General features: G+C 39.4%; 2 protein-coding genes across 7 annotated transcripts in view; one reads left to right on the top strand and one right to left on the bottom strand.

The window, feature by feature from the left end:
- Positions 1-9048, top strand: part of DCLRE1C (DNA cross-link repair 1C) — a 28046-nt gene extending 18998 nt beyond the window's left edge. For all 4 annotated transcript variants that reach the window (XM_006906977.3, XM_025043429.1, XM_025043427.1 and 1 more), the window contains 3 exons: positions 1686-1774; positions 2498-2592; positions 6898-9048. In XM_006906977.3, coding sequence (XP_006907039.1) covers positions 1686-1774; positions 2498-2592; positions 6898-7817 — 1104 coding nt within the window. In that variant the 3' untranslated portion in view covers positions 7818-9048. The remainder of the gene's footprint in view (positions 1-1685; positions 1775-2497; positions 2593-6897) is intronic.
- Positions 9049-11128: 2080 nt separating this feature from the next.
- The window catches only part of SUV39H2 (suppressor of variegation 3-9 homolog 2), a 27401-nt gene continuing 12650 nt past the window's right edge, over positions 11129-25879 (bottom strand). For 2 of the 3 annotated variants that reach the window (XM_015585660.2, XM_025043431.1), the window contains 4 exons: positions 16811-17482; positions 16014-16160; positions 14426-14555; positions 11129-13597 (listed from right to left, as the gene is read on the bottom strand). In XM_015585660.2, coding sequence (XP_015441146.1) covers positions 13491-13597; positions 14426-14555; positions 16014-16160; positions 16811-17479 — 1053 coding nt within the window. In that variant the 5' untranslated portion in view covers positions 17480-17482 and the 3' untranslated portion in view covers positions 11129-13490. The remainder of the gene's footprint in view (positions 13598-14425; positions 14556-16013; positions 16161-16810; positions 17483-25879) is intronic. The other variant, XM_015585661.2, reaches the window with a different exon arrangement.

The raw sequence follows: 25879 nt of genomic DNA, 5'->3' as shown, positions 1-25879 counted from the left end.
GGGGCGAGGACCCCGCGGTCCCTCCCGCTGCGCATGTCCCGCATGCCGGCCGGTCCCCGAGCGCGCGCTGCCTCCTGCCTCAGCTCTCAGGCTGCGAAGTTGTGCTTTCCGCCGGCTATCCAGTGCCGTGTCTTTCCTATCGTTGTGCTTTTTGGCGGTTTCGCCATTTAAAAGGGCCCCAAGCGCAGGGCCAAGTGCTGTCTAGTGTTCCTAAGCGCAGCAGGGCCCGGCCGGGCCTCGTGGGGAAAGTGCGTGTCTGATTCAGCCGCATTGGCCGTGGGTGCCACCTTAACGAGCCGACGATATAGATCAAGTAAGGTGTCTTTACACACAAAACACACATCGGTTGCCAAGAATGCTGTGACTGGGGGTGCACAGGAACCCCATGTTTCCGCTAGGAGCAGCAGTTCGGTGTTCGCTAGTTCTATAAAGGTGACTAAAGAACGTCTCTACCGTGAACCAGAGCCAGCCGTGTTAATGAGCGGTCTACGCAGGCTTCTGGCGAAAGGGCATCAAGTCGTACCAGCCAGAGGGTGCCTCGCCTCTGCGGCCACTTCATCTTTGAGTAGGATATGTGAATCATTTCTGGCACAGGCGTGGCCTTTCTTTATCCTTATTCCTTTCAAAAGCCTCAGATTTCTACTAGCCTCAACTTTGGATTGATTATGCAAATGACCCAGGTTGTGGGCAGGTGAATAATGGTTTCTATTTGCACTCCTCTGAAAGTACAAAAGAGACTGTTGATAGAAAATATCTGAAGAATGGATCTTCCTGTCTTTTCCCGTCTTAATTAAGGTAGTCATTTTAATACGGAGTTATTGATAATTCCTGGGTTCTTACCTCTTTTGATCCTTTATTTGAAAGTTGAGGACTAACAATTACTTTGTGCCTCAGCCTCCCCATTTGCAGAAGGGAGTAAAAATCTTTGCGTTGTACATCAGCTTTGCGGTGGATCTTACTGAATGTTTGATCATGTGCCAGGTACTGGGCTAAGCACTTTGTATGCGTTATCTCATTTATACTTTTAGATGAAGAATCTAGGATTTAGAGACTTTAGGTAACTTGAGATCACAAGCTCATCAAAATCTAGTAAGTGACAAAGCTGAAGCTCATCTGGGTTGTAGAGACAGTCTGAGGAATAATGACAGAATTCCTGTTTAGCATCCCAAACTTTGCCAAAGATCGAGGTATTCATGAAATTTTGCATGTAATTGTCCTTTAGATTCAAATAAACCTTTAGAACAATCAAGCAACCTGAAGGATGCAGTTCCCTTGGTGCTGCTAAGTTATTTGTCGGAGGAAAAAGTATAATTTTAAGACCTGTATTTTTGTGTATTAAATGCTCAGCTAAATTCTGACTTGAAGGGATTTGTTAAATATGGGTGACTGACCTTAGGGCAACTAATGTCCCATGAAGAAACAAAATCTTTGAATCCCACTAATCAGTCCTTACTATGGAATGTTTACAGTCTCGGACCCCACTGCTGCTCAGGGTTAAAAGGATCTTTGGGGTGGGGCCTGAGCGTTGGGTCTGTTTCCCGAGGTCCCCAGGTGAACCTCATGTGCCACTAGCATTAACAACCACAGCCATATTCCTGCCTCTTCCCCCTGGCCTCCCCTCTATCTGCTTCTCTAACACCCCTATTTTTCACCATCGAGATAACTGATCTATTTTCTTCTTCTAGATTAAAGATTTCTTGAGCTACATCTGCCCTGTAAATGTGTATCCAAATGTCATTCCAATAGGCGCAACAATGGATAAAGTTATAGAAATGTGAGTAGTCACTACGCGTGGCACTTGTGTAGAAGGGAAATACTATTTACTAAACACCTACCAGATGGCAGGTCTCGTGCTAGATCCTTCACATATATTATAACTAAGCCTCAAAACAAACCAGAGAGTAGTTTTGGGCCTGAGAACAGGGTAAGGCTGTAAAGTGGTGGTGGCTGTGAACACATTTCTGGTTGGGAGCGTAATGGCTTTCTGTAATGGGGATGTTATATATGATCCTAAAGACTTTGGACTCTGGCAGAAGCACTTGGCAATGAGGCCCTTGAAAGGGGCAGGATGCCCTCCAATCTTATTTCTGTGCCTTTTTGTATTTTATCTTCACTGGGTCTTAGCTTTTAGCCTCTAGAATGAGGATAAACTTGGTGAGATAAGTAGACCTCATGAAGTAGGGAAGGGGAAGCAGCTAGTATCTTCCTGAATGCCAGAAGGTGTCACTGTTCTACTTAACAGTTTTTTAGAACAGGGACCGGCTTTTCTGCAGTGCAAGAGCAGAATGTTGCTTTCCCTGTCCTACAATTAGTTACCCACAGATTAGTACTTTATTAATATACAGAAATGATTTTTAATGATCAAACACTGCTTTTCAGACTTTAAAAGTGGTGTGATTTCTCCCATGTTCAGGTTTTTATAATCTCTCTAAATGATGCTTAATTACATCCCAGCAGCTTTCCCAGCAGGAAAAATAAAAATTCGTATTCATTTCAGCTTAAAGCCTTTATGCCGATCTTCCCAAAGCATTGAGCCAAAGTATAAACCACTTGGAAAGCTGAAGAGAGCCAGAATGGCCCCGCTGGACTCAGGTAAGAGTGACCTGTGAGTCAGTTGGGTGGGTTTGCTATGTGACCACTTCTCAGGGTGTGCAGGGCCGCTGAAAGCACGTTGGGTCGAGGTGGACCAGGGACCTACTGGCACTCAAGACTTGTTACATGGTCTCAGGAAGTGCTTTGCCTTTTGTCTTCTGCCTGTAAAATCAGTTCAATCGCCTCCACGAGTTTAAAACAAGTGCCTGTACTGAACGGCGTTCCCAGCTTTCTGGAAATAGGCCCCATGGTTTGCACAGGCCATAGGAGAGGCTGTGCTGTTATCCTTGAATATTTCCTTTAAGATGCTGGACAGTGCTGATAATGGGAACTTTCCTTGCCGTGTTCCCCATTGGATTGGTCAGTAGTGCTTATGCAAGTGGACTTTCTCTATACTTTCCTACGTTCTTTCATTGTTCATTTTCCAGGGAAGTGTAGAGAGCAGCTCTGAGGTGGAAATCAGAACTTCAGATTCTGAGCAAAGCTCTGCTGCTCTGTGATTTTGTGGTTAGGATTCTGGATTTTCACTGCTCTGGTGCAGAGCGAGTTACTGTACTATCATCCATGACTAAAGACGTAGATAATACTATTTACTAAACACCTACTGGATGGCAGGTCTTGTGCTAGGTCCTTTACATATATTATAACTAAGCCTCAAAATAAACCTACAAGGGGTTATGAACCCAGTGTTACCAATGAGGAAACTAAAGCTGTTGGGCAATGTTCTATAAATGTCAGTTCAAGTTAGCTGATAATGTTAGTCTTCTATATCCTTGCTGACTTGTTTTGCCTACTTTTCTATCAGTTATTGAGAAAGTTGTTGAAACCTCCATTTATGATTGTGGATTGTCTACTTCTTGCAGTTCTATCACTTTTTGCTTCATCTGTTTGGAGCACTGTTATTGGGTATATACACGTTTGTGTCCTCTTGAGGAACTGACCTGACCCCTTTACCTTTAGGAAATAGATTTTGCATATATGTATGTGTGTGTGTGTATGTGTATACATATGTATAAAATCTCCCTGGTAATATTCTTAGCTTTGAAATCCACTTCATTAAATATTAGTATGGCCACCCCAACTTCTCTGATTAGTGTTAGCATGGTGTATCTTTTTCCATCTTTGTATTTTGAATGTAAGTGCCATATGTACCTACCCAAATGATGCCTGTCATTGATCACGATGTCTTTTTTTGTGATTGGGCCACTAGAGTAAGAATTTTTAAATTATCACTTATTTCCACTTTCTTGCTTTTTGTTCCTTTTAGATTTTGTAGGCATTTTATTCTTTAGTAATATAGCAATTTTTATAGCTTTTAAAATATTTATACAGGTATAGACCTTTCCACCGTCCTGTGTCTCCATTAGACACTTTAGATGGGTTTTGTGAACTGTAGGTATCAAGTTTACCTTAGATCATTCCTGTCATTAACCTCCTGATTCCTATTGTCCTGCGAGTGCTTTAAGGTCTCTGGTGATCCTGCCAGTGTGCAGACCGGTCTGTCAGGTGCTTTAGTTCTTAACACGCTCTGTTGATGCGAATCAGTGTTAAGAGACATGTGGTATTAAATCAGAATCTAAGGGGCAAGTTCAGAAGTCACTCTTCTCTAAGCCTCTTTTAAAAAGCATTTTAATAGAGCTCTTTGTATCCTGATGTTTTATCTTTATATAAGAACCACTATAATAATTCCCACAGACCAATTTCTAAAAATTTCTATTCTTATAAAAGTAATACTCATTGTAGATAATTTAGAAAATAGTTATGTAGACCCCCACAACTCAATTATTTTGATTAGCATTTTTATATTTTTTCCATTCCTTTATATAACCACTGAACTCAGAGGGGGTGATACTGACAATGTTTAAAAAGCAGCATTGTGTAGGCGCCGATGAGAATGACAGTCACTGCAGTGCAAAAGCAGCGTCCCAAAAGCCCTTCAGGTGTCAGTCGGGGGTGGAGTCGGGTGTGCAGAGGCGTGGAGGGGCCCTAAGGAGGTGCCGGGTCGGACCACGGCCTACAGCAGAGGCTGTTTAAGAAGTCCTGGATGCAGATGAGTATCTAAGACTGTAGTTACATTTATACACATGCTTTTAAACTTTTTATTGGAAAATTGTGGTACAAAAATGCCAATTTAATGGCTGCGTACTTTGCATTATGACCAGATAATGGTATATTTAATCTTTGTCATTATACATTCAGGCCTTTTCAGTTTTATAAATATGGTGATGAACACTGTACATAAGTCTTTCATAGTTCTCATTATTATACGTTAAATTTTAGAAATTAAGGTCCCTGCTGCATATTGCCAAATTGTCTTGGATTATACCAGTTTATACAGACATCAACATTGCATGATGGTGGAAGTATCAATGAATTATGACATTTGTCCCCCTCTTTTTCTATGGGGTTTAGGTGTGTTCATAAGTTTGTAAACACTAATGATTTCAACACTCTCATGTTTATTGTGATATTTTCTGAGTTATGTCTTTCCATTTTCATATAAAGAAATTTAAAATTTTTAGTTAATAAAAATACATAATGTCAGGATAACCTTAAAACAGTAGAGAAACTACTTGTTTTTTCAGATACACAAAGGTGAGTTAATGTGAAATTGTTCTGACAGATTATTTTACAGTTGAAGCACACATGACGCAGGTGTAATCACGGATCCAGAGGGACAGGAAACTGTCCACCTTAGAGCTGATACAAACACGTTTCATAGATCAGTCTGGCACACTAGTAGAAGACCTAAAACGAATGTGTAATCAATCCGTGGCTTAGAATAAAGCCGTGTCTTGGAGACTATGATGATTCCAAATATAGCAGCTAAACAACTCAGCCAGCTGAAGTCCTTTAGAAGAGGATAAGTAATTGCTCGTTTAAACAATTATAAATCATAACAGAACACGGGACTTTAAGAACTGAGCATGATTCCTGGCTCTGCCTATGCAGTTTTTTGACCTGTGCATTGTCGCACACCTTCTCCGGGCCTGTCTCCTCATAGGTAAATGGGAGCTGGATAATGGTCTCTAGGGTCTACTTTTTTAGCAGCTTTAAAAAAATGTAGTGGGAAAAGTTACCTTTTTAAGAAGGAGGTAACTGTAAGTTAACACGAGATTCAGCACTAGAACAGTGAGTTGCCATACACAGCAGTCTGGCGAGCATTTAACGTCCTCCTTAGGTTAGGTGCCGGGAGAGGGCAGGAAAATATTTGCTTCCCCCGAGTTCCGTGCCGTATCATTTTAACATATGTAAATCTCTTAAGTTATAAGAATTTCATTCTCCAAGTAAGTTCTCCTCATTTTAAGAATTTAGGTGGACGGGGCTCACTCTATGCTAATATGGCTTAAAAAAAAAAAAAGTGAACTTTGTTGACTTAGTTCTTGACACTAGATGTGGCCATGTAGTATTTCGTCTGTGCGTGTTCCCCCGGTTATCTCGCACAGCCTCGTGCGCTAGCCCGCCCAGGCTTCTGGAGCCCGTACCACCGATTAGGTGGCTGACACACAAGCACTGGCTGCTCGGTTCTGGAGACCGGCAGGTCGGTTCTGGGTGCGGGCCTGCGTCCGGGCTCGTAAGCAGCCGCCTTCTCGCCGTGGGCACAGGCTTTTCCTCAGTGCGTGAGCATGAGAAAGGGTCCGTCTTCCTTTTTTTAATTAATCCCATCATGTGGGTCCCACCTCCAAATACCGTCACATGGGGTACAGAGCTTCAAATTGTGAGTTTTGGGGAGACACCAACATTCAGCTCATAACAAGCACAAAGTGGATAGCAAAATGTTTATAGAGGGAGAACTTTAGAAAAAAATTAACCATTGTCTTTATATTAAATCAACCAACTTGTTGAGCATCTGGTATTTGCAAACCTCTCTTCTAGTCTGGAAGTTCACAAACCTGGCTATGAACAGAATCAGCTGCAGAACTTAAAGCTCAAATCAAATACCGGGTCCCATCTTAAAGGATTCCACAGGTCTGGAATGAGATACAAAGCTCTCCAGACAGTGCAAGTGACCAACCAGGTTTGAGAACCACGGATGCAGGTGTTGTGGCCTTATCTGAGGAACATAGATATAGATTCTCAACTCACTTTCTGATATAAGAAGTCAAAGAATGGTAGTTAAATTGTTCAGAATACCCCAAGAATAAAGGGCCTCTTAATTTCTCTTGGAAAAAGAGTAACTCCCTATTATCTGCAATTCCATGAATTAAAAATGTAGCTCGATGCTACAGACTGGATTTTTAATTAAAAGCATAAATTGGCTCCCTTTGCATTGTTTCTTATAAACCCGTTTTGTTTGTCCCCCAGAGGAGGAGGAAGATGACCTCTTTGACGATCCTCTGCCAGTACCTTTAAGGCACAAGGTTCCAAACCAGCAAACTCTTCACCCTGAGGTATTTCCAATGACTGCAGTATCACAGAACCAGCCTGAAAAACTGATTCAAACCACAGGATGCTTCAAAGTAGAGAGCACGCAAACCTCTCTTTGCACGAACTTTATAGACTGTGAAGAATCCAACAGTGAAAGCGAGGAAGAATTACAAATCCCAGCCTCATCTCAAGGGGATCCTGGTCCTGTCACACATCAGCAAAAGGCTGAAGCGGAAGTACCGCAGTGGGAGGTATTCTTTAAGAGGAATGACGACATCACAGATGATGGTTTAGAAAACTTCCCTTCCTCTACAGAGGCAAGGGGCTCTCAGTCACCAAAGCTTTTCAGTGACTCTGATGGGGAGTCAACTCACATCTCTTCCCAGAATTCCTCTCAGTCCACACACATCTCCGAACAAGGAAGTCAAGGCTGGGACAGCCAATCTGACACTATCTTGTTATCTTCCCAAGAGAGAAACAATGTGGCTATCACCTCCTTGAACAAAGGTGGTTGTAAACCAAGAATCAAAGAGAATATTCCTTCTCAGATGGAACAACATGTACTTTGCCCAAAGGACACTTACTCTGATTTGAAAAGCAGAGATCAAGATGCAAATATAGTTCCTAGTGTTGGAAAACCAACTGTTCTCAGCAGTGGGAAACACATACCTCAGGAAAAAAGGCCGCAAAATCTTAGCGCCAATGCTGATTCACAGAGCTCCTCCGATTTTGAAATTCCCTCAACTCCAGAAGCTGAGCTACCTAAACGAGAGCATTTACGACATTTGTATGAGAAGCTGGCAACAGGTGAGAGTATAGTAGTTGAAAAAAGAAAAAGCTCACTCTTAGATACTTAAGAATTAAAAACTCTTCATTCTAGAGCCACCAACAAACCTATACAAAAAGGTAATAGCCCCAATCATAGTAAATTAAAACGGAACACTCAAAAATACTTATATAACCTAAAAGAAGTCAGTCAAGGGGAAGCAGAGGAACAAAAAGATAGAACTAAATCAAAAAACAATTACATTAAATGAAAATGGTCTAAACACACCAATGAAAAGAAAGCAAAAATAAAATATAACCCAACTACATGCTATCTATAAGAAACTCACCTCACATGGTAAATGTTGGTGAAAGGATGGAAGATAACACCATGTAAATGCTACTTAAAAGAAAGCTGGAGTGGCTATAAAAGGCGTAGTTCCCCAAGACAATCTTAAATGTGCATGGACTTAACAGCAGCTTCAAAACATGCAGGCATAGCTGGGCGATACTGCAGGCTTGGTTCCAGACCGCTGCAGGAAAGCGAGTCACATGAATTCTGTGGTTTCTCAGGGCAAATAAAAGTTATGTTTACACTATATGTAGTCTATTAAGTGTGCAGCAGTACTATATCTAAAAAAAAAAAAATGTACATTCCTTAATTTAAAAATATTTTATTGCTAAAAAAATGCTAACCATCATCTGAGCCTTCAGCAAGTTGTAATCCTTTTCCTGGTGGAGGGTCTTGCCTTGATGTTGATGAAAACGCACTATCTGCAAAGAGCCATGAAATGAAGTATGCCTGTGCAAAGCACAAGCAGCTGAAAGGAGAAAGACAGACTAACGCGTGATTACAGCTGGGGACTTTAACACTGCTCTTTCAGTAACAGAATGAGTTTCTAGAAAATCAGCAAGGATACAGAGGAGCTGAGCAGCACCCATCAACCAGCCGGATCTGACACTCCAGCCAACAACAGCAAAATACACGCTTTGCAAATGCACGTGGCACATTCACCAAGATAGGCATATCTTGGGTCATAAAAGTACCTCAACTTGAAAGAATAAACTTGGGCCTATCAAACTGATGGCCACAGGAAAAGTAAGCCCCCTGCTTACCTCAGAGGATGTTACACTGCTTAAGAATGTTGGTGTGAAGATAGTGGTAAAATTAAAACTAGAAAAATTAGAACCTAAAAGAAAATAATTAAATGGCAAAAGTATAAGTTTCTTTGAGTCAGCTAACTCTCCTAAAGTTCATCAATGGGTTATGCTTTTGCATAGTTATATATGTGGATTTAATAAAATTTCATTAACATTAATAAACACTTTGGTATGCTGACATTTTGTAAAGTGCAAAAGCAGAGATTTCACTTAAAACAAGTGGAGTCTCTAGAACACAATTTGCACATCAAAGTAGCAATGATATTGCATTATCACCCTGCCGCAAGGGAATTACATCAACATTGAGTACTGGATCCACAGGACAAGCCTTAGAGGAAAACAAATAGGGTATTCAAAAGCAGCAATGCCACGATGACCCGATGACCCGGGCAGCCAGCCCTCTGGTTTCTCCAGACGGGAACGTCCCACTCCCAGATGCTGGGAAGAGGACAGTCGCCTCTGTTCATTTACATGAAGGAAAAATGACAGTGAAAACCAGAGTTCACATTTTACTTAAGAACCTGGTGCAAGAGGGATGACATAGCTAAGGGACAGGGCTGAGGTAAGAGCCTGGTGCAACTCATTTCTCACTGCTCTCTGAGAACATGTTGAGTCACAATTCTAGGAAAGTGTCTCTGCCCTAAATTACCAACAGCAAGTTTTATTAATATGTACACAGAGATTGGTCTGAGCAACAGCAAGGTACCTGGGGCAAAGGAACGTAGGGAAGGATACAAGGAGTTTTACGGGAGCGCTGACCCCTGTTCTCTAGCTCAGATGCTGCCTTTGCTCTGGATGGAATACACTCCACAGACTCAGTGGGACGGCAGGATTAGTCACTTTCATTCCATTTGGCCCGTCTCCCCTCTTAGTACTAGTTCATAAAGAACACGTAAAACCACTGGAGAGAAGTAGTAGGTACTGCAAATCACTGGCTGAGTATCTGGTCATAACTAAAATGGGCCCAGAAACCCAGAGACTTCATATTTTATAGCTCTAAAAATAAGTTATACTTCATCACAAATCATATAATCAAATGTAACTATACATTTGTATATTGACTGACACTTAAGAGTTCATCTTAATAGTACAGCTTATGATCCAAGGCAGTGTTCAAAACATGCCTGTAAACATCCTTCCGAAGATATTATTAGTGTTTCACAATCACACCATCAATTTAAGATCACATACTGCCACATTTCCATTGTTTTATATGTGAGTCTGGCTGAAGGAATTTAAGGGCTGGGTACCAGAACAGACTTTTGAGCAAAAGACTTACGGTGATCACCAAAGATGTTAAAGTACAGGCTGACACAGTGACCCCTGAACACTGCGGAGTGAGGGGCCCCCACCACCCATGCAGTCAAAAACACGTGTGTGAATTCAGCTGGTCTTCCACATACTGCATGTGGAAAACAGAGTGACCCTTGAACATGGGTTCAAACTTATGCACGAACTCCTGCAGTTCACGCCCGTGTTGTTCAAGGGCAAACTGTATAAACCTATACTTCGAAACCAGTGTAGGTTTACACTCTGTACTTGAAGTACGAAATAATCATAGCTAATACTTACATACAATGCTCACTCTGTGACAGTGTTGCTTTTTACACACTGTGTATTAACTCCTTTAATCCTCAGCACCTCTGAGGTAGGTAGATGTGCTGTCCCCATTCACGGATCAGGAGGCTGAGGCAGAGTCCATGCTTTTAACCACTACGCATTAAGGCCTCTTGAAAAGAGTAACGGCGGGCATTAGTTATAGTGGCTACTCGATAGTTACTTCAAGAACTGAAGTATAAAAGGAAAAGTGAAAAAAAAGCTTTTCAGAATGCCAAGATATATCACAGCAGAAACCAAGTGGCTAGCCACACTTGCCTGAGAGAGGAATCCAAGACTTAGGAGTTTAATAGTAGAAACCGATTTTTAAAAAAGTCTGCCTGAAGTTGGTTAAATACATTAACAGTCGGGCACTGTCCACTGCCTCCCAGCTGGGCGAGCTTGGCATGTTAATGTCACCAAACAGTCTGAGCCTGCTTCCTTCCGTGCACCATAGGGGTGGGGTGCCAACCTCAGACTTACAAGAAGTGCACGAGTACATGTAAATGCCTAAGACTCGCTCAAAGAAAACTAGTTCTAATTCTAAAATCAATTTGCACTTCTAGGCAGTACTTAGTGAAATATGTTTAAGTACCTGGCAACTAATAATCTCAAAAAATTTTAGAAGTATCCATCCACATTATGCTAAGTGTAAAATTAGACTTTAATATCCAAATGTGTGAATGATGACAGCCAATGAACGTTTTAAAAAGGAAAGTAGCATTTAAAGGAATGGTATATAAACCTTTGGTTAATCTCAACAGCAGGTAGTCAGGAATACATCGGTATTTTTCTGCCCCTTTTATAGCCTTACTGGAAAAGACAGTAAAATATTCATAAACAAAGCTAACCCACAAGAGAAAAATCAAATGCCAAACTAAATTTATTTGCTAAATAACTGTTGAACTTTAAGAAAAATAAGTGCTGTCTGGATTTTGCATATATGGGGGAAAACCCTGAGATTACCAATTGTGTATCAACTGTTTTCGGGAGATACTAAAAACAATGGTTTTTATACAACTTGTACAGTGAGTGGATTACTTTACAGTTTAAACTTGACCTAAATATTATGCTTCAACATTTGCTTTATATTGAGAGAACAAATTCTGACAACTTACAACTTAAAATAGTTAAAGCTCCCAGCAGCTTCGGCTAACTAGTTTCTATTATTTCACTGCTTAAGTTCAGCATTTTAATAACGTGAGGGTAACAGAGGTAATGAAAAGGCCCATTAAATTTCTATTAATAAGGACAAAACAAAACATGCTGAGTGAAAAGAGCTGTTTTCCTTCTGCCTTCTAGTTTTTTCCCATTTTTTAACCCAAAAAGTAGACAAGATCAAGTAAACAGACAATAAAAACCCTGACATTTCAAAAAGAATGTGAAAAGTACATCTTTAAACCTAACTGTGTCAATTATAATTCAAAGTATGCTTGGCCACTAGGAGCAACCTGTACAATCAGTGACGCGCGCTCACTTGATTCCACCGACTTTTTTTCATGAGGAAAACATAAGAAGTGGCACTAAAAAATGCATTTTTTCTTGACACCTGCAAATTTTGGTTAGCAGAGAGACACTGAGGCTCCAAACGTGTAAACAATTTATCCTATGTTAAGAAACAGCAAAGTCATGTAATACTGATATAATAAACTGTAGCTGCTTCCATAAAAGAGGTTAAGGATTAAGAAGATATTTGAAATGCTGCATTCCTGAAATCAGTTCAATTTTACCCAAGCTTCTTTTAGGTCACTAAAGCCTAAGGCAATGAGCTTAGGTAGAACTTAATTAGGAAAACTGAAAGCTAGATTCGTTTGCTGCATTTACCTTTATGTTGGACACCATGATTAGAAATCCCAGAACCAGAAAGAGATGAAAACATAGTTGTTCCCGAGTGAGGTTTTACTATGCAGGAAAACAAACAAACAAAATCAACAGTGAATATATTCCATCTCGGTCTTCATAGTTCAAGTAATAAATGGTCTCATAATTCAGGCACACACTTTGGCCAAGTTTAGTTTTAGCACATTAAAAAAATGTATAAAATAAGTATCAGTTCAAAATATAGACTTTTTTTTTTAAGAAGAGCTGCAGGAAATATAAAAATAATTTGGTGGAAAGGACGTGTTAAAACTGCCTGAAATTAGGAGATGCTCTGTCAGTGTTGTGTAAAGTGTCATGTGAGGCACAGCCGCCCTGGGGCCGTCTTCTGTGCGTCTTGCACCGGAGGTGCTTTCCACGGATCTATCTCCTAATTCACACTCAAAAGGGGCCCCGAGAGCGCCCATGTCTGCGCCTGGTTCCACTGCTGTGTCATTCCCAAGAGGCGTAGTGGCTGGACATTCTAGAATTTGAGTGTTTTGGAGATTTTTCTTCTACAGGATTAAAAACCTTTGAGAATTACTGGTTCAGACATACACCTCTCATAATCGTCTAAATTGCTTCAAATGTGAAATCAAGCTATAATTAAAATTTTTTTCACATGTTAGACCTCCAATTTCTGTATCACTAAGACCCTGCTATTTTAATGAAAAAAGTAGCAGAGTATAATTTACAGTAATAAATAGGGAAACAGGAATGACAATAGCAAAAATAGACCTTTGTATATTTGACTTGCCCAAACTGAATTAACCATTTCTCTAAATTCAAGGTGTTTGGCAAGCTGAATGTTTGATCTTAGCGATTGTGACATTATCATTTTAACACTTAAACACTGAAGGAGGCATTTCTCTGTTCACACACTTGGGTGTGTATATGCTGATTTCTAAATAGTTCCCCTTTGTTTGGTATCTAACCACTACTTAGGTATCATTCAAATTAGTCTATGTGACCCTGTGTTCTTCTCTTTAGAAGGATCAGTAATGCGTTTGGCCAAGAGTCTGAAACATGAATTATAAATTAACATATTGTATAACTTTGATAATGTGAAGTCCCGAATACTTATTTTTAAAAATGGTAACATTAGGAAAAAAACAAAACTACAATTGTCCTCAGCTCTATTTCCTGAAAATTCAGTTGAGGTAACCTCTGCAAGTCACAGCTCCACATTTACACACAGTTCTGACTCTCTTTTTGGCTGGGCTGTAGTCAATAGAATCTGAAGATATATCTCCAGAACCTGAATATGTAGAAAAAGAAATACAGGAGAAAGAGTTAAGACAACTCAGAATGAGTTTCAAATTTTCTATCAGCTTTAAATAAATGTGAATTGTCTTGAAGGGATTATGTGGGCTAATAAAAGGTAAAGTGTATGTTATTAGCCCGTATTTATGAGAATGGATTTCTGAAATGAAACTCGCTGGGAAAATCCAATATATAATCATCAATTTCATTCATTATTTAAGAGCCATAAAGCGAGGTCGAGTAGTAACAATATGTTAAGGGCATCCTACTTACAAAAACAAAGGAAAGACAACATACTGTCACCATAAAGCAAATAGAACTAAATGTGCTTTTTAAAAAAGCCAAATTGAAATAAGTTCATATGTGATATAAATCACATTTTCACATTTTAATGCGTTTGGCCAAGAGTCTGAAACACGAATTACAAATTAACATATTGTATAACTTTTGAATAGTCAATTCCTAGTAGAGATTCAGAAAGCCTACTTTCTGAATCTCTACTAGGAATTTTTAAAATACAAGTAATATTGAGAAAAGATGTTATAATAAATAAGCTCCCATAATGGAAGTTCTGAAAAAAGGAGCTGTCAACGTGATGCACGAGAAGGAACTTTACTCAGCCCAAGGTCAGGCAGACCCGGGCTCTAGTTTTGGCCCCCCACATCAGCTTTGAGACCTTGAGTAAAAGGACAAACTTCAATACCCTCATTTTTTTCATCTTTAATATTAGTTTGTTCAGATGATCTACGGTCTTTTCCTACTCTTGAACAGATTCTTCATGCTGAAACAACTTAACACAAGGAACTGTACTTGAAAACCATACCTTTCATTTGATAATCAAAAGTGAGCTCTTCTCCAGCGTTTATGGTTCTTGTGGAAAATAATGCTATTCGGGGAAGACGAGTATCAAGGTTATCAATGAAAACATTGAACACCTGAAGATTTGGGTCACACTAAAAAAGAACATTAGAACCCATTTAAGTAAAAACGACGTGAACATGCCATATAAAATCTTTAATTTCCCAGAGTATTAGCTTTTAAAATGTACTGGAAATTGAGTTGATTATTTAGAGGTCTCTGAGGCATGCACATTTAAAAATGCTGTTTTCACTTATGGGAAATTTCAGACATACATAAAACTCGAGAAAATAATAAAATAAATCCACATGAATGTACTAAGCAGCTTCAACAACAGTTAACGTATTTGCCAATCTTTTTCCAGCTAGTCCTGACTTTTTAATTTTTCTAGATAAATTTACTGTAAATCCCAGATAACATTATCATTTCACTTGTAAATATTTCAATAAGGCTATTTAAAGAATTAGAACAAGTACATTTAAAAAATCAAGTTGTAGAACTGTAGAATTCAAATTTCATATTGTATGGAGTTTCATGGCTTAAACTTTTGTTTGGAATTGTCTGACATGTTGAGAACTCTAAATTCTGGAATATGCAAGAAGAATGATCCAGTGAGTCATATTAAGAAATCAAAATAAGTGTTTAATTGTCCTTGAATATAATACATATATTTTGAAAGTATCTCCAATTATTAAGAAAAAATTAAAGTAAAAGTTTAAATCAGAAAACGAATAAGGCAGTCAGAAAGTCTCTGACATTTCACTACTAATCATAAATTAGTTTCTTGGTACAAAATCTATCAAAAGTTTAACATGGTCTACTTCCTCATATGGTCAGCTATGTAACTTACTCTCTAAGACACATTTAGTTGGAATCTATAAAATGGAGACGATGTCAATCTCACAAACCTAACACTGTGTAACCTACCTGGGACCTGGTAGGCACCAATAACTGTAAACCTCACTTATTTTGGACACTAGTTTTTAGAGGATAAGATTCTAGACTTAAGGTTCCAGCTGTATTCTAAATCCTTCTCAAACACAAATGAAGAATGCTAACTTATAGTTTAGAAAAATAACCCTAAGTACACTTCAATACTCTACAAATTCTTAAATTTTATAAAAATGTAACGTTTACATTTTCGGAGAATATAGCTATCTTTAGTTGTGTTTCCTAAAATTTAGCTGTGTTAACTTCTGTAAGGAACCTATAAAGTTGTGTGTTTCTTAAATTTCTATTTTCTACTGCTTAACTCCTGTGCTCGTTAATTCCTCCCTCTACATAAGTATAATACCTATTTTAAAAGTTGCTGGAAAATTTAAATGAAGTAACATAGGTAAAGACTCTTGCACAACGCACGGTATATGGTGGGCACCTCAACAGACTGTCCAGCTAGAGCAATGACACCGTGACTTAAACGGAAGAGGTCCTCGTACTAAAACCTTTGGAAATATTAAAAGGGCGCATAGTTTAAAGATAATCATTTCCTCAACTATGGAAAATCATTAAACATAGTACTAATTATGCCTGTCTATACTTTAGGTATTTCTTACACTGTGATTCACAAAATGAGACACATTTCCGTATCGAGCTGCATCCACTGTGAACTCATCAGATTCATAGTCCAAATCAAAGAGATACGTGATCCCTCTGTGGTCATATAACTGGCCCCGTCTTTCGGCTTCTTCACTTGTGATTACCTAAAAAGAAAAACTATAGTCTATTATATAGCTATTGCTGAACTGAAGAAACACTCATCCAGAAATCTATTCATATATTAATGCCTACAAATGTTTAAAAAGAAATTAAAGAGTCATCAGAAACATTCACAAACAACTCTAAAAGCGCTAAACTGAAAGAGGGACGCAAAGGAGAAAAGATGGTGCAAAAGCATCATGACTGTTCGAATTCAACTTGAATTTGGTAACTCGAATTGAAACCATGTGCTTCTTTCATCCCAATTAACTACAATGTGCAAAAGGCTACAAACCTATAGCTCTCTGTAGGATATAACAATGTAACGACCTAAATTTACGAGCACATATGCTCTAAAGGCATGTGTTTTTAGATCTGATTTTCTTCTTAGAGATTTTGTGTAAAAACTGTCATATCTTTAAATTTACAAATGCCGGTTTCATTAACTATATATAAATGGGTGTTTGTTGAAAGATGACTATTTCGTTTGTCAGTATATATGTTGTTTCGAGTTTATATGTCTATGCTAGTGAACCCTTCTCTCAAACCTAGAATTTCTACATATTTTCAAATGATATCAAATGTACAAAATATTTGTGAGTTGAAAAGCATAAACCATTCTTGCACATTATTTGCTGTGGTAAGTGGAACGTACCTCCCCAACATACTCCATGACAAAACTCATCCTTTTAATCTTCACAAGGGTTTTTACACCCCAGCCACAGCCATTGCTAGTTCGAAAGATGCAAAGTGAATACTGTGTGCCTTTTTGTACAATCCTATTGGGACAATCGGGTCCACACTGACATCTTGAGTTGCACTCATAAATGGGGGTACCGGGTGGGATTTTAATCTGCTGGCTTTTGTTATAAGCCAAAAGAACTCCAGCTTCAGCGGGACAACATTTCTCAAAGAAGCAATCTGTGCACGAACAACCAAAGGTGGCTTCGTTCACTAGGCTGATTCCGGGAGTGGGTTTGTATTCATTAATGTAGCAGAAGTCTGAAGGTGGGCCCTCTAAGTCAACAGTATTTTCAACAAAAATCATTCCTTTATGGTTTTTTCTTCTGTTGAGTTCATCTTGCCATCTCTGCAGAGCTATCCTTTGTTTAGCCTTCTTTACAATGTATTCAGCAATGGCAGGCTTCAATGCTTTGTTATTGTTTTTGAGAGTTATTGCTTTGCCTTTCTTTACCTGAGATAGATAAATATGCTTGTCATTAGAGAACTGCTGAAGTAGTAATGGGCACTTGAGATTCTGCAAAGGTTCCCAAGTATTTGTAGAATCTGGCCATCCTTTCCATTTTACAAGATAATATTCCATATCCTTAAAATATAAAAGAAAATGCAAATCAGATTATGACAGTCCCAATTATTTAAAATAATATTGTAAAGAGGAAGGTATCCATTATTACTTTTCTTAATAAAGTTCAGAAGATATAGTCAGATTTCTAGCAGATGGAATACAAATAAAAAAATGAAACTTTTGATTTATATTGCATAAAATATATATAGAATTTAGAATTTAGATGTGGCAGAACATGCCTGACCACAAGCAAAAGAGTTGCGCCTACGGAAAGGTAAAAGTACTGAAATGCACGAAGATTTTACCAAATGGTGAATGAGTTACACAAAAAAGTACTTATCTTGATCATGCAAACAGGGAGTCCCAAAACCAACAATTTACGACCTGGGTTAGTGGCTTACTTGGCCACCAAAGATGCAGGCATCCTTTAATATTTACACTAGATACGAAGGAAGTTCTATTTTTTCAATGTCATGGGCACACACTCCCTAGATGCTCTAGAGATACATTGTGCAATACAGTCATTTGCAGCCACAGGTGGCCACTAGGCATCTGAAATGCGGCTAGTCCAAATTTAGATATGCTTTAAGTGTAATGTGCCTGAATTTCAGACTTGGCACAAAAAAATTTAACTTTTGAAAAAATACTGTTGAAATAAGAGTTTGGATTTACTAGATTGAATATGTCACTGAAAACATTTTCACTTGTTTCTTTTTACTTTAATGTGGTTACTAGAAAATTTAAAATTATACATCTGTAGATCCTATTACATTTCTATCGGACAGCGTGATCCCAGAGAATTCTTACCTTATTTAGACTCAATCATGACTGGATTAAGTAGCAGGCATTCAAGCCACCAAGGATCAAATATTTTGATTTACCCCTCAACTGCTGCTGGCCACCATGGTACCTGGAATCCTGTCTTCCTAGCCCAGTGATTCGACTAGATTTTTCTTCCCTAAAGTTAGGCCATGCCATTTTAAGTTTCTCTTTAAAAAGGTAGTCAAGAGTGTATAATAAAAAATCTTTTGAAGTAAAATCAATTTTTTTCTTTATCTTCTAGAATAACTAACATACACCATGTGCCCTCAGGTAAATGCCTTTTGAAATATGGAAGTGATTAAGCTGCATTCTATAGTTTTTAGTTACCATTTTAATTCATAGATATTGATGAAAAGCTTAACTGGGATACATGTGCTTTTCCCTGAAAATTTTAATAAAGTTTTTACTGTAAAGTAAGGATGTCCATGATAGCTGTTTTAGCATTCATACTGAATGCCACGTGACCCGTAAGGCCTAGGGCCGCGCTGAGCGGCACAGACTGGGCTGAAGAGCACTGAGCCAGCTTTGCAGGACAGGAGTATGTCACCCAGTTAGTGAGTGAGCTCTTCCCCCACTGTCTGCATCTCAATGTTTTATTATATTTCTATTCAATAAACAGTAATGCTTGTCAATTAAAAGAACTTTGTTTCTTTATAAAAATGATCAAAATGAGTTTTCTCTGTTAAAAAAAAATGGTTAAACTGTAGTGTGAGGATATGCACAAAAACTGTACTTCCAAAGAAATATCTACTGTGATTCCAGGGGAAAAAAGCCTACACATGTGTCTACGTGTTAGTCAAACTGGCTCACTACGATGAAATGTGGACTTCTCCCCCATCAGGTAACTACTACAATTTGAGACTGTTGTTAGCAGATGTCTGCCCAACAATAAGGAGATCCACTTGGCAGTATTTTACATGTCTACTTCCCTTAATTAGAAAAATTTTAAAATTTTCTGACTCCAGAATAAAGCAATGAATGCACCCTTGCTCTTTTATTTTTAGGCCACAATATTTCCTACTATTGTCCTGAGTTATGTCAAAAGTTGCCAGCAAACAATGAAAGAAACAGGAACACTGGCTTCAAGTCAGATGATCAAGCCAAATTAACATTCAGCAAACCTAAAACACCACGCATTAACGTTTGCTTCCAAAATAATGTACTGACTAATGATGAGTCACTTCCATTTTTAGTGACTAAGTTTGGATTTAATCACATTGATACCCACTTAATTTTTGGATGGTAAAGATGCTTATAAAACATGTGGCAAAACAGTATAGAAATATTAGTAATGTTTTATTTCTACTTTGTAGAAGTCTTTTATTTCATACCCGTATTTTACTTTTAAAATCCAAAAATGGCATTTCCATTTTGAAAAATAATTTTAAATGGAAAAAAGTTTGACTTAAGAAACAAATTCAATATCCTAATTCGATATCCTAAAATTCCAAATAAAAGCCAACAAGTTCATAAACCTCATATATTATATCAGTATCTTATTCTGATATGCAATCAACTCTTGATTACTCACAGAAATGGAGTACAGTCATAAAAATGACCCATAAATTACTCCAGTATAACTTGAAATGCATCATATGAGTTTTTCAATAGACATTTTCCCCCACTATGTTTGCCTTAGGTTAAACTAATTCAACCATTTATTATCTATAATAAGTATATGAAAGTTCAGTCAGCAGAGGGTGTGATGAAATGTAAGGTAATTCTAATACTAGCCTTTAGGAGTAAAATCTCACTGGGAAAGAGGGCAGTAATATATAAACTAAGTAGCAATGCAAGACAGTACAATTTTAAATGCCGAAACAAGATAACAAATACCACTAGAACATAGAGGGAAATAAATCTAGGTCAATCAGAAAAGGGCACAGAGGCGGCAGAACGAACTTCACTAGGAAAGGCTGATAGGATTTGTTGCGTAGGGAACGGGCAGGCAGGATGGAAACCACGAGCAAAGCCTGGAGCTGAGATTTGCATGAAATACCTAGAAAACAGCGAAGAGATGGATTCAGCTAGCTTTGAAGTTCCGATACTGAAGTGAGAGAGAAAACCGCAATAGCAAGGCAAGAGCAAATCACACACAGCCTTGAACACCTGACTAAGGCATCTGCGCTTTACCGCAGAACAATGGTTCTTAGAAATCATGGTGTTTTATTCCATCTTGTTTATCGGGTTCTTAGAAATCATGGTGTTTAATTCCATCTTGTTTATCAGGAACAATTTTACCAATTTCCTAATTGCCAAGCCAGTGACTCTTGAGTCATCTGACTTGACCACTCCTCAGGCCTGACACCACGCTTCTCTCTATATCCTTGTTCTTCTTCTGCCTTCTTGGCCGAGACCCTGACCCCAGTCCATCACTTAAAAACAATGCAGATCCTAAGGGCTCTGTCCTTGGCCCCTTTTCACACGAAACAAGTGTTTGTCCCTTCTGAGAATCTGAAGAAAGCTATGGACCTTTACCTAGTGGAAGTTACATATATAATATTTTGGGTGATTTCAGGATATTTGGATTCCGAGTTAAGAATTCCTGCTCTGAATGCTCTCCCTGGGCAACTTCATGGCTCCGGTGGCTTTAGTTATATGCTGACGACTCCCAAAATGTTATCGGCAACCCCGTGTGCCCTATCGCCTGCCGGACATCCAACAGGTGCCTAAACCAATCCACCCACATGGAACTTAGCACTGCTCTAACTACATGGGTTTTTCTGTTCTGTAGTCCCCACTGAGAGGAATCTGACCCATCCACCTAGTCACACAAGTCGCAAACCGGGGGGGTCAGTATCGATTCTTTTCTCCTCCTCAATCCAATCCGACGTCAAGTTTTTCAAGATACTCGTTCCAGCCAATCTGTTACCTACAGTTACTTCAGATCTTCAATTCTTCAATTCTAATTCAATTCTTGCCTAGATTATTGCATTTCATCTCCTGGCTGGTTTCTCTGCCTCCAGACACACCAATCTACTCCTCTTTATTAAAGTATAGAATTTTCTTAAAAAAACAAAAATCCACTGTACCAGTCATTCTACTGTCCTCGACTGGGTCCGCGATGCCTCTGCCTCCACCTTCCATGGTGGCCCCATCACTCACAGCCCTCTGGCCACAGAGGGCCACGGTTGGCCCTGCAACACGACAGGCTTTTTCACACCTTTCTGCTGCTTTGGCACAAAGTTCTCTCTAAACAGAATGGTCTCTTCTCTTTTCCTAGTGAACACTTGCTTATTTCAGTCTCATCTTTTTTTACATGTAGAAAAACCTACTCATCTTTAATTCAGCTCGAAGTCTTTCCTGCCTCTCTTGATAAGGGAGGACTGTTCACTGCTGGCCCCTTTGCGTTCCTATTTCTAATCTAAACTGTAAGTCATGTGTAGGGAGGAATGGAATCTTATCCTTTGTAGCCCAGAACCAAGCACAACCGCCTACTACATCTTAGGCTTCGACTAAATATTTCTGAACGTATAATAAAAAATATGACTACCAACATATGCATGCAATATAAAAATCACAACGGTAATTATATGAATCCTTAAAAGAAATAAAGCTGTTAAACTTAACCTGGAGATAGTAATTCATGATTTTTCAATATCTGTTCTCTCATCTTCAATAAATGGAAGCAAGCACAAAAACTTCCCGTTTGCTAATTTTTCCTACGAGTTTTAAAATAACCATCGTATTTAATATGAGTGGTAGAATAGCCCAAATCTGATTATTAAGACACCAGTGTTCCATGGAAGCACAGCTCATGACAATGACATGATCACTGGAAAGTCACTGGATTTCCAATGCCAGTACCTGGCGGAGAGTAGGAACTGTGAGACCTGGGTTAGAGGCCCAAGACCGACACGAAGGAGCAACATGACCCTGGATGAGTGCTTTCGTGGAGCTCTGTTTTCCTGATCTCTAAAACTTGAGTTTTAGTCTAATGATTTCTATGTTATTCCAGTTCTTAACAAGCCACCCTAAGCGCAGTCTCTCAGGAACATCGATCTATTGTTGGACATGAAATATTCTGGTGGCATGTGCCTCACGGTGTGCTGGTGGTTCTAGAGACACAGAATTATTACCTGGATGCTCGAAGGGAAAGCTTTGGGTAATATTTCTTAATATCTGCTTACTAAGGGGGAAGTCCCCACCAATGTGCCTAGGGGTTCTGGTTCTTCACTGATGAGCTAAGTGTGTTAATGAAGAGTACCTATATTTTGTCAGAAATTTTTCTGTATGAAGGGGTGACGTGGCAAGAACATGGCGCAAGAAAATCACATAGCACTAACTACTTCGATTTACATCCTCTACATTTAACTGAACTCCGACATGGACCCACACAGTAGCTGCCCTGCCATTCCCCAGATTTTTTATTCCCAAGTTGGCTATTTCAGACCTCCTCCGCTGTGTTCGAGGTCCCTGTCCCACTAACTGCCCTTAATTTTCAGAAGCACAGGACCACTGTCCCTAATGCAGAAAGAAAACCAACTACCAAGCAAAACTTCCCTATTCCCCACCCTCCCATGGACATGTGACTGGAGAAGGTGGATGCAGATGCGACGGAAGAGATGGCCTTCCTCCATCAATTACCCTCCTCGCTCGTCTCTTCAATTTCTCCCTCTCTGGTTCTCACCAGCATTTAAACCTCCCTCATTTTTAAAAAGCAAAATTAAACCGAATCTCCTTTGAGATATAAATGCTTAAACAGGGAAGGGATCTCTAGAAGATATGATAAATTACTAAAAGTTGAGATGCTGGAGACTAAGGTCACAGGGGTGGAAGATTTATTTTCAGGACAAGGCCTTTTATAGATCACATGCATATATTACCTACTTTTTTTAAAATAAAAAAATTTAAATTATGAACACCCTGACACCTTACATTGCCCTTCCTCCCTTTCTTCAAACCTAGAATTCCTGAAGAAGTTGTCCACACCGCTTGACACTACTTTCTCACCCCCCATTTATCCTTTACCTCACTCTATTTGGGTTTCTTCTGTCCATGCCACAGACCTGCTCTGAGAGCATCAATGGCCCTTCCACTGCTCAACCCAATGGCTACTTTACGGTTCTTCTTTGACCCACGGGTCCCTACTCTATTTTGCTGACATTAATTCTTCCTCAGGCTTCCATGACGTACTCTTCCAGTTTTCTTCTTACCTTTCATTCCAGACTGTCTTTGAGAGTTTCTCCCTTGATTCTCCCTTACTATTTCTCAGTTGTTTTTCTCTTCTCGCGTTTTCTTTGCTTAGATTACTACAACAGCATCTTATCCCTTTAAATCCATTCATGGCACAACAGCCAGAGAAATACTTTCAACGCGTCCATCATGTCATTCCCTGCTCAAAACTACTATATGTTTCCCTACTGCTCTTAAGACAAAATCCAAAATTCTCTTCTTGGCCTGTACGGAGTTGCGCTTTTGGGGTCCTGCCTATACTTCCAGCCTCATTTCAGTCCTTCCTTCTGACCATGTTCCACTCATCTATTCCTTAAAGAAGTCAGGCTCTCCTTCGCCTCAAAACCCTTCTCAACTTACCTTTTCATCCTTAGTACTAGTTTGAACATCAGGTCCTCATGGACACCTGCTTAGTCTCTTAGGCTAAGTTGGATCTTTCTGTTACATCGGCGCTTACCTCAACTATAATAAAGTTCTCTGAACAATGGTATTTAAGGTTTTTCAACCTTCACTAAAAGAGAAACTCCATGACACGAGGGACCATACCTCTGTGTCGTTCACTGCTGGGGTCCCTAGTGCCTAGCATATGACATGGTGGATGGCCAGTAAATATTGTTGGGTTAACAAATGGGTAACTATTCTATCCCAGGGCTTCGAGCGCCATCTTTTTGCCAATGCAAGATCGGCATTGCCGGTTAGTTCCCACTCCTGACCAGAGCCACATTTCCAACTACCTACTGGTCATCTCACACTTAAATGCTCTCAGCCTTCTTCTCCGAACCCAAACTAGTCCTCCTACCCCGATCCTCCTATATTTCTAGGTCTTGGTGAACAGTGTTATTATCTCCACCACTGCGAGTCAGAAACTTGTTTTCCTAGATGTGGATCCCTCACTGCCGGATCCTCACCCAACCCCCTGACCACTAAACCACCGTTGTAAATTTTACATCCTTGATAATTTTTTAAAAAATTCTACACCTCTTCCTTTCCATTATTGCTTTAGCTCAAGCATCATTTCTTGCCTAGATGACTGCAACGGCCTTTCAGAATGCATAAGTTACGCATCTGTCATTCCCCTCCCTGCCGATCCACTTTCCTCATTATACAGAGAAAATTCTCTGAATTACATATCTGATTGGGTCATGCTTTTCAGAACCTTCCAAATGACCCCCCATTGCTACAGAGTGGCTGAAAGCTCCTTCACTCATCTCTCGTTCTTTCTGACTCCCATCTCCTTCCACTGTATTCTCTATACTAAAGCCATAATGAATGACGATACTTGTCTTTCGAGCCCTGTTGGACCATATCACCTCTTCTGGGAAGGTTTCTGTGACCAGGCCAAAGTGTACCGCCCACAGATCTTATATTAACATCTGCCACAGCACTTACTGTACTAGATTGCAATGGACGATTTACTTGTCAATCTCTCATTAGGCTACGAGTTCCTTAAGGTGAGGGACAGTTTTATCTTTATTTTCCCAGTGCCTAATGTAGTACCTGACATATGAAAGAAACTTCGATGTTTACTGAGTGACACTACAGAAAGAAGAAACGGGAGGTATTAGTCAACAGATCGCTGCTATAACATAAGCATGAAGCTATGAAGGTCTAGTCTAACAATGATTGTGAGGACTAGAGAAATCACTGATGCAAAAGCCAATTCAATTCATCAACCACTAACTAAATATCCATTGTGTACTACAGACTACAGTAAGACGTAGTTCTGGCCCTCACATGGTTGACAATTTAGCAGGAAATTAAGAGACAAAGATATAAATGATAACAAGAACAGTGTTTCCTAAGTCCTGAACATAAAGCAATTAATTTTGCTGGAGGTGGGGAAAGGAGGAAGGCTCTACAATAGGTGGTAACCTTTCAGCTGAACTTAGCAGGCCAAGTGGGATTTTGCTAAGGTGAGAAGGAAAACAATAGTATTCCAAAGAGGGAACTCGATGAGAACAGCAAAAGGGCACAAAGATGCAAGATGTGTTCACGGAATTAGAATATAAGCTCTGCCTGTTTTTAAGCTATGTTTCCAATGCTCAGGAGAGTGCCCGGCTCATAGTAGGTACTCAGCACATCTTAGCTTGATGAAAGAATTTACCAGTATTTCAGTGTGAATAGAAAGTAGGATATGTGATAAGAGATGAAGCTTGAAAGATGGCTGGTGGCCAGATAATAACGAATCTCTGTGGAAAGTGTCTCAGCTTAGACTCAAACAACAGGAAGCCATTAAAAGGTCTAAAGCAAGGTCCTAATGCAAGCAGAGTTGTTTCAGAAATAACTTAATGACCTTGAGGAATATGATACTGAAACAGTGTCTCTGATGAGCTGAATGTAAGAGAACACCAAAGACAGGGTCATAAAATCGTTCACCTGCCCTAAATGTGTGTGAGTGAGAGAGGGGGAGAAACAAAGGGG

Source organism: Pteropus alecto, unplaced genomic scaffold, assembly GCF_000325575.1.
Source record: "Pteropus alecto unplaced genomic scaffold, ASM32557v1 scaffold11, whole genome shotgun sequence".
In the NCBI taxonomy this organism is placed as follows: Eukaryota; Metazoa; Chordata; class Mammalia; order Chiroptera; family Pteropodidae; genus Pteropus; species Pteropus alecto.
Note: the sequence above shows the minus strand (reverse complement) of the source record. Positions and strands in the feature narration are given on the sequence as shown.